The 16,088-nt window shown below is 35.0% G+C and overlaps 1 protein-coding gene across 13 annotated transcripts in view; it reads right to left on the bottom strand.

Moving 5' to 3' along the window:
- LOC125056004 (transient receptor potential cation channel trpm) overlaps window positions 1-16,088 on the bottom strand; it is a 182,158-nt gene that overhangs the window by 104,014 nt on the left and 62,056 nt on the right. Inside the window, exon 1 of one of the 13 annotated variants that reach the window (XM_047658895.1) lies at window positions 14,731-14,854. The exons of the other annotated variants lie outside the window; for them this stretch is intronic. Within the exon in view, the coding sequence (XP_047514851.1) occupies window positions 14,731-14,760 (30 nt within the window). The 5' untranslated portion in view covers window positions 14,761-14,854. Of the gene's footprint in view, window positions 1-14,730; window positions 14,855-16,088 lie in introns of those variants that run through there. 13 annotated transcript variants of the gene reach the window in all.

Raw genomic sequence — 16,088 nt, forward strand, 5'->3', positions numbered from 1 at the left:
TTTTGATCTTTCTTTGGAAGTTTTGATATTTTCCAAAGCCTTTTCTCGAGAAATTTGTAATCGGTGATGGAGCATTTTAATATACTCTGGATATGTAACGTCAGGGCGTGATTCAAATATTGAGTCAGGGATATATGGCTTGTGGCCGAAAACAAGTTCGTATGGAGTGAATTTAGTCGTTGTGTGGACACTACTATTATAGGTTAACATGGCGGTATATACGAACTTATGCCAGTTTGTCTGATTTTCATTTACGTAGGATTTCAAATATTCCTTTAAAGTTGAATGGCTTCTTTCCAAAGCGCCTTGCGTTTGAGGGTGGTAAGGTGATGACCAAATTTGTTTAATCTTTAAGAACTCGCATGTGCGTTTAAATAATTCGGCAGTGAAATTAGTTCCTTGGTCTGTTAATATGGTTTTAGGGATACCAAATAGGGAAATAAAGTGAACTAAACCTTCACAGGTTTCTTCTGCTGTAGCGTTTGATATTGGGTATGAAATGGAAAACTTGGTCAAATCATCCTGAAGAGTAAGTATGAATTTAAGTTTTTGAAATCCAGCTTCAGGCAAAGGGCCAACTATGTCGAGGCTAATTCTTTCAAATGGGCGTGTAGCGGTAGTCGTGATTTGCATGGGTGATTGGTTGATCTTCCTCAGTGCTTTGTTTGATTGACATAGTTTACAGTTTTGTACATAATTTTCTATATCTGTACGCATATTCTTCCAGTAATATCGTTCTTTGATTCTATTATACATTCTATTTGAGCCCAGATGTCCTGCAATCGGGATATCATGGTTTTCTTTAAGGATTTTAGTGATCTCAGAAGGAACAGGATATAGGATGGTATTATGGTGTATATTTACTGTTATGTTAGTATTATTAAATAAGTACATAAGCATGCCATATATTTTAACAAAGGAATGTTGTTCGAAGAGACTTTTAAAGTCAGATATGGCTATTTCTCCAATGTTCGCGGAAAGCAAGATATCGTCTCGGGCTGTTTTGAGAGTTTTGAATATATCTGGATATGTACAGTCGTCGAAATAGTAGACTTTAGTAAATAAAAGATAGTATATCTTGTTTTTAATTTCGATTTTTTGAAACGAATGTAGTTCTCTTTCTGAATTCAGGATATTGGTAGTGTCGGGTAGTGTGGACAGAATGTCTTGGAGATATGGATTTGATTCATCGAAGTCGATTGATACAGGGATTAAGATGGCTTTAGAATTACTCTTAAGGAGACTTTCATTGTGTTCCTTTATATGAGTGTTGAAGTTTTCATTTTTGTTTGAGAAAGTTTTCAGGAAGTCGTTGTAGTCAGTGTTAGAATTTGAAGCGCCTTGAAGAGGTGAAAAGCGTGAAGGATTTTGCGCAGGTGAGTTGGTCTCATTCTCAGGGCTAGTAGCAGGAATCAGTATTTCATCGTTTTCTAAAAGATCGATATTGGGTAGGCTGTCACTATCAGCATTGGATGTCGAAGGGAGTTGGATACCTAGATCATCTATTGTTAGAGGACTAAAGGGAAGTGGATCATTCTCACTTGAAGACGGTATTACTCGTTGAGAATCAGTCTGATCTTTGATAATTGGATTGACGGGAAATCGAGACAGAGCGTCGGCGTTACTATTAATTTTTCCTTTTTTATATTCAATGTTGTAGTCGAACTCCTCGAGTTTTAAACGCCATCTTACAAGCTTGGATCCAGGATCCTTACAATTAAATAACCATTTGAGTGGTTTATGGTCTGTCAAAATTGTAAATTTATTACCATACAGGTATGGTCTAAAGGTTTTAGTTCCCCATATGATAGCCAAGCATTCCTTTTCGGTAACGCTGTAGTTACTTTCGGCTTTAGATAGTGTTCTAGACGCAAAAGCGATAGGGCGGTCTTTTCCTATAGGCCCTTGTGACAAGATAGCGGAGATTGCATAGTTAGATGCGTCGCATGTGAGGTTGAATGGTTGGTTAAAGTCAGGGTAAGCAAGTATAGGTGCGGATATCAAGCTATTTTTTAGAGTTTCAAAGGCTAACTGTTGTTCATGTTGCCAAATGAACGGAACATCCTTCTTTAAGAGGTTTGTAAGGGGTTTAGCAATTTTAGATAGGTTAGGTATAAAACGACGATAGTAGGACACTAATCCCATGAAGGATTTAATGTCTTTAGGACATTTGGGTTGGGGAAAATCTTGGACTGCTCTGGTTTTTTCGGGATTTGGCTTGACGCCTTCGTCTGTTATTATGTGACCGAGATAAGAAACTTCCTTGCGCAGAAATTCGCATTTGTCTGGCTGAAGTTTGAGGTTAAACTGTCGGAGTCTGTCAAAGACATTTGAGAGGTTTTTCATATGTTTTTGGAGATCAAATGAGTAGATTACGATGTCATCTAAATAAACAAAGCATTGTAGCCCTTGCAGGCCTGATAGAGCGGAATTCATCAACCTCTGAAACGTGGAAGGGGCATTTTTGAGCCCAAATGGCATCCGCGCAAATTCAAAGTGTCCTTGTGGGATGGAAAAAGCAGTTTTGGGAGCGTCGGCTTCAGACATTTTAATTTGATGAAAGCCAGAAGCTAAGTCGAGTGTACTAAAGTATTTACATTTACCCAATTGGTCTAAAATCTCTGAAATATTAGGAATAGGGTAAGAATCTCCAATAGTGATATCATTTAATCGGCGATAGTCGATAACAATGCGCCATTTACGCTGACCAGAAGCATCGAGCTTTTTTGGAACTATCCAGATCGGAGATGACCATGGAGAAGTTGACGGTTTGATAATTCCTTCATTAAGCATTTTATTAATCTGATTGTTTACCTCTTGTTTATGAACTTCAGGAAATCGATATGATTTTGTATTAATGGGTACAGAGGAAGAGGTTGGTATCTGGTGCTCGAGAGCATTAGTACAAGTCAGAGAATCTTCAGGGAGGTGGAATATATCCGAAAATTCAGCGCAGAGATTGAATAATGAGTCTCGTTCTTCGTTATTAAGGTGAGTGACTCTTAAAAGGTCTAAGACCTGCTCAGTTCTGTTAACAGCATTGTTGGAGATTGTATGAGATATATTGAATATTTGGTGATTTTCTTTGTTTTCCAAGGGCGTAAGTTTTAATTTTAAATTTGAGTTTAACGTAATTGGAGACTCAGAGATATTTACAACAGAAATGTTTATCCTAGAATTAGGTTTAACCTTGACAATGCAGTTAGCAATTAGAATTGAGTCGACGGGATTTTGATCTACCATCAAGCCTTCACCTATTTCTGGATTAAGTACCGAGCATTCTATGATGGTTTCAGTTCGGGGAGCAATAGTATATATTGGTTCATTAAATTTTAAAGCAAGTTCAACTTGACTAATCGTAAGCGATTCATTCCTAAAATCAATGTTTGAGTAGTTGTCCGATAGGAAATCGTTTCCAATTATACCATCGTAAGGAAAATTTATGTTATCAATAATATGAAATCGATACTTCAGAGAGTTGAATTCGATAGGTATACGTCCAAATGACTTCATTGGTTTATCTGCAGTTCCAATTCCTGAAAATGTTATAGTATGTTCGTCTATTTCAGGCATGTTTTGAATAGATGATTTCTTTATAAGGCTAATAGATGCACCACTGTCAACAAGGAGCTTAAGTCGTTTGGTAGATACAGAGGTTTGAACTTCCACAAAGGGTAAGTATTTTTCGGATGGATTTGAAGTAACGTTATGTATTTTGTTATATATATTGTTTTTTATTTCAGGTGTGATGTTTGAGGTATCAACCATGGATGTTGTAAGAGGAGATATGGCAGGCATGTATGTCCTTCGTTGGGAATTTATTGCACCATTATTAGAACTAGGGTTATGTGGTACAGAGGATTTTGTAATTGATTTATTAACGTTGCTACCACTATGAGTTTGACTACCCTGCTGTGTAACTTTGGACTTTGAAATAGGAGCATGGTCTTCGTTTTGGGGCTGGTTACCCTGCTGTGTGACCTTGGATTTAGAAATGAGAATATGGTCTTCGTTTTGGGGCTGGTTACCCTGTTGTGTGACCTTGGATTTAGAAATGAGAATATGGTCTTCGTTTTGGGGCTGGTTACCCTGTTGTGTGACCTTGGATTTAGAAATAGGAATATGGTCTTCATTTTGGGGCTGGTTACCCTGTTGTGTGACCTTGGAATTGTAATTGGAAATAGAATTTATTCTACGTAGAGGGTGGCCTTCATTTTGGGGCTGGTTACCCTGTTGTGTGACCTTGGAATTGTAATTGGAAATAGAATTTATTCTACGTAGAGGGTGGCCTTCATTTTGGGGCTGGTTACCCTGTTGTGTGACCCTGGAATTGTAATAGGATATAGAATTTGCGGTGTCATTTGGATATAGCAATAGAGGACGTTGAAATTTCGGACTCGGGAGACACCGTCGGGAGTCCTTTATTCGTTTAAAGGATTATCTGTCTCATCGACACCATAATCTTCATAAGAAGCTATTGCATGAATCGGTTGGTTCCGATTTTGAAAGGAAGTAGTAGGGTTTGTGCGGTAGTTTGAATTTTGATTGTTTCCAAATTTCCTATTATTATATTCTCGTTTGCGACAACCTTCAATAGTATGCCCTGGGGCCTTGCAATATCGGCACACTATAGGATTAGAGGGCCTAAACGCGGCAGATGTTGTATTATTATTAGTGCCATGTTGTAAGGCTGATCGATTTTGTGGATATGATGAGTGAGATGGGCGGAATCGTGCCTGATTCTGAGTATTTGGAGTTTGCGAGTAATTAGTATTTCGTCGTGTCAAAGCATTGATAATCTTTTCCTCCGAAGTAGCGAAATTAATGGCGTCGTTCAAAGATTCAGGGTCACGGCATCGAACTACTGTAGACAATCTTGGATTTAGGCCGACTACAAACGTGTGTAACGCTAAGTCTTTCATAGCTGCGACGCGGCCTGCCAGTTCGTCTTTTTTCTTAGTAGGGATAGTTATATTAATTTCGCATAATAATTTTGACAAGCAAGACTCTATTCGTAATGCAAACTGGTTGACCGTTTCGTTGCCTAATTGACGACATTCCTGTAAATCAGAAAGCAGCGCAGCATAGTGTTTTTTATCCCCAAATTGACATTTTAAGAAATCTTCGAGCTGGTGCCAATTCTCGAATTCTTTAACACAACAAGCCGTTTCTGCGCGACTTGACTTATAATAAATTTTAATAAAATGTCCTGTTGATTTTGAGTAGCAAGTTCTACCGCATTTTTACAATTGTTTAAAAAGGCACTTAATTTTTCTCGGTTACCATCAAATTTGTTTATGAATTTAATTAATATATTTAAATCAACGTCTGTAGATGGCCTATTCTTAGACTCGCGTACAATAACATCTTCCTTAGGCATCTTCACGTAGGATATGGCCTAGACAAAACAATACTGATAACGACGCGACGACGGCTAGCGTTACTGAGAACTGATTAGGCGATGCACTGATTTCTAATTGGTATTATAACCAATTATGAGATTGTAATTTATTAAAACCTTTCTATTTTTAGCACTTTGAACTTCACTAATTTTTTTTTACACAACACACTGAAATACGAATATATAGGATTTTTTTTGAAGACTTACAGGAATGCTGCAGTTTTACCAATGAACATCTTTGATGTATGGGGCGGAGACGGCGGATGTTTCTTCACAAAACAATTTTAGAATTCACAGCGAATAGGAAAATCTAGTTATTCACAGAAATATTCACTTTTGTAATCACTCGTTAGTCGCGACTGCCAAACTGAGGCGTACCGAGGATTTTTTAAAAATCCCTTGAGCTGCCACCAATGTTATACGACGTCCCGGATTTAGAGTTTTAAAAAAAGAATTTATTTCACACAAAGGATTTATTTAGAAATATAGATTTTGAAAGGCAACTGCTCGGTTTGAATCGTAAAATGGGACTGACTTTAAGCTGAAAGATAATGCTCATGGCAGTTGAATAGGAGAATGCAAGCTTGCTAAAATAGAGGCTGACATAGGGTTGTCTCTAAGGTTTTAAATATATAACAGCACGCTTATAACAACACTTAGCTACACTCTCAAACACATGCGCACACGCACCCATTCTTATACTCACACATTCACACAATCAGACTTGTGTTTGATTAGTTGTAACACTAAACCTACTTTTTCTCAAAAAATTGTTTGAAACATGTACCATGTACCACAGAATAATTGTTACCTATAGTCGAATTCTTAATTAGACGAAGTCAACTGACGTTTACGGTGTTGTCAGTTTTTAATGAAACAAAAATAGTGTTGTGACAAAGTAAAAACCCGTGAATTAATGATCGGTGGTGGCACTAGTCGCCGCGCCGCGCTTTGTAATAAGACGTCAAAAAACTGATTGTAGTTACATAGTACTAGTACCTAACTTATATCAGAGCACTTTTATACAATTTTGAAATAGAAATAATATTCTTTTATTGTTTGAAATGATTGACTATTCACACTCATTGTTCATTCATCTGATTGAACAAGAACTGAACGCATCACTATTACTTTAAATATGGCAACATTATTTTACAAAGTGACATTAGCTTCTGTCAGTTGGCTTCGTCTAATTAAAAATACGACTATAGTTACCCACAACACAGGGACTCCTTAGTGTGGGGACTAGCGATAGATGAATTTTGTCACAACCTATTTGTCATGAAAGTTTTTTATTATTATTATTATTTAGTGCTGTTCGGATACAGTTTTTAGAATCTAAAAATTGTATAGATTACTAAATAGCGAAAACTGAAACAATATCACTAAAATAAGCTTTGAAATATAATTTTATAGCATTAGTAGCAAACGCATAGAAAACTGATATCCATTAGTTACACGCAAAAATGTAATTAACTAAAATAAACCATTTACCCTACAATTTATGCTAATAGTATGCGAACATTATGAATTGTATTTCACTAGATTTTTAATATAGGTTACTCACAAGCACTATGTTTATATTTTAAATTCATATCAAACCCATTTTTATAAATTATTGGATTAGACTACAATAATTCTTAAAACATTATCTATCTATTGGTACAACTATACGAAAATTCCGTTCGGTAATTTTTGAAGTTTTTCGCGTTGATACAGACTGACGCGGCCGGGGGACTTAATTTTATAGTATGTTAGGACTATTTATGACGGAGTGAGATAGGATGAGACAAAACGAAGATAATTGACGGGAACTCCTTGTACTAGGCACAAAAAAGAATTTCAACAAAAACTAGATTTTATTTTCACCGTAATTGACATGTATTTAGAGAGTGTAGAACATGTATCATATAAAATGACGTGTACTTCAATAAATAACTAAATACCTGCAAATATGACCTGTTTTCATTATATTAATGAATCGAGACCACTGCCAAAGCCGAATAACCTGGATAATACGAATGCTTTGAAATTGTGTCGATATTGGGAACGTTCGGTCGCAGGTTAGGTTAATCAGAGCTTAATGGCACGTGAATATATAATTCATTGTTTTGTTCCTAATTAATCTTGTGAATATAAGTACTGTGATAAATAAGAATTATTCACTATACTAACACTTAATGTTTTATGGAGACTATTTCATAAAGATGCAGTGTTGGCTAGTTTTCAGCGGGCGGCTCTCATCCTGAGGTCGTAGGTTTGATCCCCGGCTGTGCAAGAATGGTATTTAAATATATGTGCACATTCAAACCTCGCTCGCTCAAGGAAAACATAGTGAGTAAAAAAGAAGATATCACCTACTTGGCTATTAGGAAAAATAAATGATTAAGAAACCGATACAGAAAACTGAGGATCAGACGTAGAAGGTTGTAGCGCCAGTGTTTTTTTTTTTCAGTAAGACTTAAGAAGAATGAAGAGCTGAAGAACATCGAGCAACGACCGAAATAACGCAGTTCAATCTGTAGGACACAGCTATTCATAGTTTTTATTTTATTTTTTCTAGTGTCTAATGGTAGTCTAATGGTAGAACTAATGCTTTAATAAATAAATAGTAAAGTACATTTCATTTCTCTTTCATTAAAAAAATGCGTAGATTTTTTTAATACCTATTATTTCAGATACTTTACACTTAAACTAAGTTACAAATTTCATTCTCTCACTCACTCACTCATGCACTTGAATACAGTTGAAAAAAAAAAATATATATGATAAAGGCAGAACACAATGTGAATTCAACATAGGAGAACTGGTATATGTTGAAAACGGAAACAAATTAAATAGGAAGAAAATGGACAATTTAAGAATCGGCCCATTTGAAATAACAGACAAAATATCGAATACAATATACAAAATAAACACAGGCAGAACAAAAACTAATACAAGCTTATACCATATAACAAAACTTATTCGAATGGACGGTGGAATAAATGATGGATAACGCTGAATAATATGTACGGCTACCATGAGAATTACTGGAGCAATTCTCATCCTGGAGGAGGGAGATGTAAAGAGAATGATCTCTTTAATTTGAATATTCGCGCGCACTGCTAGTTCGTGAGTGAGCCGCGTCGTGTCACGTCAAGCTAGCTGACATTGTCAAAGATGTAAAGGGCAAATATGCTGAGATTGTTGAATTGCATTTTAATCTTATTTGTAAATTATTTTAATACTTAGTTATAGCTTAACATCGAGAGGTGATAACAATGAACTTTTATTGTCGTTTCTTTATTTACAGGTAAGATTGTGTTAGTCTTGTAATTATTGTTAGATTGTATCAGTGTGTAACCTACTCGATAAATAAAATTGCATTCTTTATTTACAGAGAAACAAATAGAAGTTTTATTTAGCCTCTTGCTTGCTATTGAAATACAGACTATTCTCTTATATATATATATATATATATTATGAAATTTACTATTAAGTTTGTTATGGAAGAGCTGGGAACCCACACAGGTATTTTTACTTAAAAGGGTTCCCAAATCTTAATCATTATAATGCATTGTTTATTTTATATTTTTTTAAACAAATTTACACTTTTAGCAACTCATTCTTTTTATATATCTATGTGCTCTTTTTGGCTCCGCCATTCCGGTTGGCACTGTGCCACTCTCTGCTGTGTATCACCTGCTGTTTCCTCTGGTCTTCCTCTTATGCGTTTATTGTAACTTGCACCAGTCGAATACATTCTTGCTCCACTTTTATGTTCCTCTCAAGAATTGATTAGCATTATATAAATATGACATATCTTCTATTTCTTAACGGTGTGCCATCCCAATCTCTTTCCAAGTCTAATACCACAAGTAGTCGGTGAAAGATATACAATGCTATAAGCAATAATAACGTGGTAATAAATTGTAGAAATTCCTCGTTTGTTTCATGTCAGAGCCGTTGCCGTTTCTTGAGATTAATTTTGGACAATCTATATTAATTTCTGAGCCCGCTTTGTTCGTTTTACACGCCCAGCTTTAATTTAGGAGGCGCATATACTGATTGGAATGTTTTTATTACTACCCCTGTCTACAGGTATCCGCTCCTAGTAGGATCAGTGAGGGAAATCACCGAAACAAAACTTACTTTTAAAAGATACAAATAAATTTTTAATACCAATTGAAAATGCGCAGTTAAATTTTAAATCTGTAAGGTATGCAATTCTTAACCCTCCAGTGCGTTCAAACCCCGGCTTTGTATTTTTTTAAGTACATGCACTTGCTCGATGATAAGGAAAGGTTGTCTTGAACGGCAAAGTTGATTTTGTGTGCATATCGCACAACACATGGCAAAACCTATCAAATCGTAACCAATATGTTAAATATGGACAATATATTTCGCAGCCTTATCCAACAATTTCTGGTATTAGCCAGGGTTCAAACCTGGGACCGTTGCTATTTTTAATAATGATTAACGACCTTCCAAGCGTTATCAAATATTCCAAAATACTATTATTTGCTGACGACGTTAAGGTCTTTAAAATAATTGAGACTGACAATGATCGTCTGTGTATGCAACTTGATTTGGATGAACTGCTGCATTGGAGTGAATTAAATAAACTCCAATTCAACTATGACAAATGTGAAGTGATGACCTTTAGTGCCTCTCTGAATAAAATACTCTGCGACTATAGCATAGGATCGAAAGTTATTAGGCGCGTAGACAGAGTCCGCGACTTGGGTGTCCTTTTCGTGCCCGATCTTTCATTTGCGGAGCATATTCGGACGATTACGGATGCTGCTTTTAGGAGATTAGGGTTTGTCCTGCGAAATTCGGTTGGTCTGACGGACACTGCCACTAGGGTGCTATATTCATCATTAGTAAGGCCAATTCTCGAAACCAGCTGCGTCATATGGTCCCCTTATGAAAGGTATTATGGGGATATGATTGAACGAGTTCAAAAGAAGTTCCTGAGAAATCTGTATAAAAGAAGATACAATTTCTTTCCTTACCTCTACCCTACAAAGTTCTTGATGGGGGTGTTAGGGTATAATTCATTAGAGCTTCGTAGGGATTTCTCGGTGGTCAGGTTTGGTTTGAGTGTAATTAAGAATGAAACGGAAAGCGCATACTTGCTGGAAGAGATCATGAGGCTATACGTCCCGGACAAATATTACCGCTGCCGGAAACATAACCTTTTCGCTGTGCGTTCGGCTCGCACTGTCCAGCGACAACAAGCGCCCATTCCCCGGCTACTCTCACTGCTTAATGGGTTTCTCGACTCTTCACCGGAGAGCGACCTGTTTGGGAAGCTTATGGGGGTGGTATACTGTGCTTTCAGAGTGTACCTGGAGGGGATAAGGGGGTAATGCGTTGTTAATCTTAATTGTATTTTATTGTATTGTTTATTGTGTTTTTTAGTCTAAGTTTGGCCATTGTGCTGTTATTAAATAAATAAATAAATAAATAAATAAATAAATAAAACAATGTTTGCCGGGTCAGCTAGTATATATATATATATACATATATGAATATAAAAAAGTAAATATAGATTTTTACTATCTTTGAGGATACGAAGAATATACTTCAAACTGGAAGAATAAATGGTAAATGTAGAATCAACACACAGTTACAATGTTAGATTGGCACATATTTTATTTGCGCTAATACCAATACTGTTGACCTATTCCTCCTTTTGTTAGCTCAGGTTGCACAATTGTTTAACTTTCAATTGCGAACTACAAATAGAAACACGGTTTTCATTGTATTAAAATGTAAACAATTTAGATAATTGAAATGAATTGCACAAAAAACTGGTCAACAATATCAATACAATTATTTTTTATTTAATAAAATCGTTGTTCAAATAAAAACAAGTAACATTTATTTAAAAGGGATGCAACGGCCTTATCGCTAACAAGCGATCTCTTCCAGGCAACCCTAGTAACGAAAAAATACGATAGGTAAAGTGCATAATCAATTCTTAAAAGGCCGGCAACGCACTCGCGAGCCCTCTGGCATTGAGTGTCCATGGGCAACGGTGTCACTTAACATCAGGTGAGCCTCCTGCCCGTTTGCCAACTGTTCTATAAAAAAAAATAACCAAGTCAACAAAAATAATAATAAAAGTAACAGAAAATTTATACCTTTAGCAAACTTAATTTAAAATAAAAAATTAAACTAGAACTAGAATTCATAATACAGAATATTTAAAATACAAATTAAGTAATCTATTACAGTTTATTAGCTCGTATTTAATTAAATTAAGTAATCGACAATACCTCGTAGTCAAGTATTATCTAAATACGCCTGCTATAAATTTCATAGCAAAATTCTTCATCCGAATAAAGGCACTAGCAGGAACTAATTTGATATTAGTTGATGCGGAAAGAACGAAAATTAAGGCGAATGGCCGATAAAGAATTCCACTTACACATCCAATTTAATGATAATACAAAATGAATGGGGTCAGAATTTAATGCTTTATTGATATCTAGGCTGTGTGACGGTTACATAGGAGACATAATTATCATTAACTGAAATAAGTTTGAGGAATTAAATATTATAACACTATCTGGTCAATATATTCTTGAAGCCTAGTTGTATGTACAAAAAAATGTAAACAAATGGTGACTTTCACCAGTATAATAATCGAAACAGAACTAATCTAAGTGTACGACTCCAGAAGATAAACCACTATGGAAATGTATGGAAATTGTATTCGATTTTACAAGAAACACCCAAGCGAAATTAGAGAATTATCACTGAATAAATTAAAAACTCTCGTTAAACGTTAATTTAAAACTAAAGCTTTTTATATTTATTATTTAAATGATCCTAATCATTGATTTGCTCCAGTTGGAACAATTTGTATGACTCAAAACTTGGCGATTAAAAAGAGTGGCAGAGAGTTTCTTGCCAGTTCTTCTTGTCCGCGAACTGGTAATAAATGTAAATTGAGAATCATTTTTACATCTCTTGACGTTCATGTGTACTTGGTTAACTATATAAATATTGTTTGTATGCGCACTTAAGCAATCACGTTTTCTTCTATAGTTACTCGCGCGCACAGGAGATAAATGTGTGCTAAAAAAAAAATAGGCGAATAGCACAGATATAAATCTACATCCTCAACGAACTAGGATGTCTTTGGTTCTTTAGAGTACTGCATATTAAAAAAACTTTTTTTTGATAACTCGACGTTAATGAAAAGCCCTCGGCTTTTCAGCGATCGTGTTCAGCGAGACTACATCTAGGTGACAAATAACCTACCCCTCCCATTTCCGGTTCGTGTGTCAAACTCAAAATTGACAATTGTCATCCTTCTTTGACTGACACCGATTTAGCGCAAACAATATATTTATGTGTTGCCATATCCATTTCCGCAAATTCCTTATTCCGCATTTCGCTTGATTAATGTAATAGGTATTAAAACCAAACCAGGAATTATGTAATTATTCCACGTTTATTTAAACGCGATTAGGTAGTTTTAATTTAAAAGTCACTTATGTATATTTGTCTTATATCTCGATGATTATAAGTTAAAAACGTAAAATAAAAATCAATTAATATTGTTAAAAGCTTTCTATAAATGCGAAAGTTAATACTTATAATAATTTATGATAAACTTAACAACTTTATTACTTCTTCTATAAAATGGACCATCAGTTATTATTAATACTAGTCCTTGAGTAATGAGAGTTCCGAACTCTAGCCAAAGGAACATCCCAAAGGTGCAACTTTCGAAACTATAAATGTACTAAATGAATTCTGTTGAAGAGACTAATTGAAGAAAGTTAAAAGCCTTAACTTGCAGGTACTTACAAATATGAAATGTTTTCTATACAAAATTCAAAACCTCAAAGTACTGTGTTAATCTTTAGAAAGGATTCCTTAGACTCAAAAATTGATTTAGAAAACAAACAATTTGCAAACGTACGAGGCTCGTTTGGACTATTTCAAGTTAGATACTAAAACTCCCGACGTGACTTCTTCGATCTAGTTTATTTATATAAAATATTTAACTTTAATATTCACACTAATCTTCTTACAAAATTTCAGTGAATAGGCTATCTCGCTCCTACAACTTAATTACTAACATTGATGAAATTATTGATGTGTTTTACAACTGCCAAGCTTTCGTAACTTTTTTTATCAATTATTATCATGGTCTTAATGAGGTTTGAGTTTTCACTTAGTTTTGGTTATTATTGTTATTTTTAATTTTAAATGAAGTGAAAACTTCTTTAGCGGCGTTGTACACTTTTTTTGGAATGGGTAAAAAATGTTAAACTCGCGTCAGGACACGTAACCTGATCGAAAATTCGTAAGACGGATGGAGAGTAGACAGCTGGCGCGGCGTATTTAATGTAATATAAATTGTCATATTTTTGTACGATAGCGCAATAAATAAATATTGTATTCTGATAATTAAAGCAATTCTTACAAAATGATTCCCTAACCATTCCAAAATATCAAATGCACAACGTTAATATTCAAGTTTTCACTTCTGCCGGCACTCCCGGAGTGCAACCCGTCGTTTTTATTTATTTTGTAGTTGTTTGATTAAAAATTTTCCTTTGATAGTAGTGTTTATGTTCTAATATAATTGATGTGTATGTGTGTTCAATTTGTGATGTCATATTTTCTTGTATTTTTTAGACCTACACATTGTTTTAGAACGTATAAATAAATAAATTGGACGACTAGTGCGCACATTCAGCTCTTTAAGAATTGGTACGATATTTTGTCGAAGGACCAATTTATTTTAACGAACCTAGCAAGCAAGAGTTGGTGCAGTGGCTTGAACGTGCTCTTCTTAACTTTTCTGTGGGGCGTTCGAATCACGACTGTACACCAATGGATTTTCTTTCTATGATCGCATTTCACACTCGCTTGTACGGTGAGCATCTTTATCGTTTTTAACGACAGTAATATATGGCAAAGAACTAGAGGTTTTAGCACTGGTTTTAATTTAATTAAGTCATTTAATAGAAATGATTTATGTCTACAACTAGTTTCACAAATAGAAACATAATTGACATGACATCAAATCAAAAAGCAAACTAACAACGTACCCCATTAAAAGTTAGTATTAACTTTTGCTGTATCGATTCAGTTTTCTATCAACTAATTCCCTTTGATACAATTTTTATAATTGGAAAAAAAACAAAACAAGGATTATTAGAGGTCCTACGACTATCAATTTGACATTTAAAGTATAAGTATTTAAGTAAGTATTTAATTAATTTACTCCCTAAGTAACCAATAAATCATACAAAAATGACTAAACTAGCGACAATAGCGATCATATGTATTTATGAAACATTATAAATACTCACCTTCAAGTATTTTATTGGCCCCGCTAGCATTTTTAGACACAAATTATAGATAACATATTAAAACATTCCACATATCTATGATAGAAAACAAGCAAAAATCGCAGATATTGCAAAAACACACCGTTGACTCACGCGCACCGATCAAATGTGTTGAATGTATGTCATGCATCTATCTCTTTTCATGTGTATTAGGATCGTAATTGCATCTCTTTCGAATAAGCAGTACAATATTCTGCATTGAAAATAGATCATCTTATCTTGGTGCTTTTAATGAAAGTGGTTCGGGCTATGTCTAACATAAGCATTTCTTAAGAATTTATGTAAAATTGATTTACATAAGAAAATGTTTAATTTTTTTTTTTACTTTACATCTCTGTCTTTCCAAACCTGCCACAAATATATCCAGCTCTAGTGCACAACTGAGGAAACGTTTAACCAGCGAGATCATGAGCGGAATTGGTGACAGCTGGCGGAGTTCGTGAGCTGCACTCAGACAGCAGGGCATCTGGAGTCTCAAATACTTCTCAGGCACTTCCGGAACTTCTTCTCAGAAATTCCGGAAGCAGGCCCATGCAGCCTATTCTACTCTTCAAAACATTAAAATGTTTGAACTGTCAAAAGATCACGATAATAAGAGAAAATGGCTCATCCCTTATTTAAAGTTTGAAGTGTACTCAGTTGTTCCTATTCTCTAGTTACGGTTAGGTAATTAGAATTTCCGGAGACGCCTTGAACTCGAGGCTTTTACTGAAGGACTTGTGCAATATGTACATTGTTGCCCCTTAGGGATCTTGTTTTATCACATTGTTGAAAATTGTTTGCATGACATTGTCGAAGCGAAAGCTGTCCAAAACGTTCATTATATTTATGTAGTTATATAATCATACATTGATATGTTTTACATCTAATATATATAAAATTCTCGTGTCACAATGTACCCATACTCCTCCGAAACGGCTCGACCAATTCTTATTTATATATTTTTTATGCATATTGAGTTAGTCTGAGAATCTACTTTCTATCTTTCAAAACCTTTTCAAACCCGTTTTTGTTTCAACCACTAATTTTCACCCCTCTACGATCAACCCTTATTTTTTATTATTGTAGATAGTTATTTTTATTGAACTAAAAAAATGTTTCCTAGAAAAAATATACATGGCAAAACAACGTTTGCCGAGTCAGCTAGTTTATCTATATTTTTTTCTACAAAACATTTGAAGCTTGAAGTAACGCTATTAAAAATACTTGCAAAAGACAAAAGTAGAAACATCGGAAGCACTCTTTAGTATCTCCTCTTCGTTGTTGACATTCCCAAGTTTCAATCTGCACGATTTGGTTCGTCATTTAAGGCGAAAGAG

This window comes from Pieris napi, chromosome 2 (assembly GCF_905475465.1).
Source record: "Pieris napi chromosome 2, ilPieNapi1.2, whole genome shotgun sequence".
NCBI lineage: Eukaryota > Metazoa > Arthropoda > Insecta > Lepidoptera > Pieridae > Pieris > Pieris napi.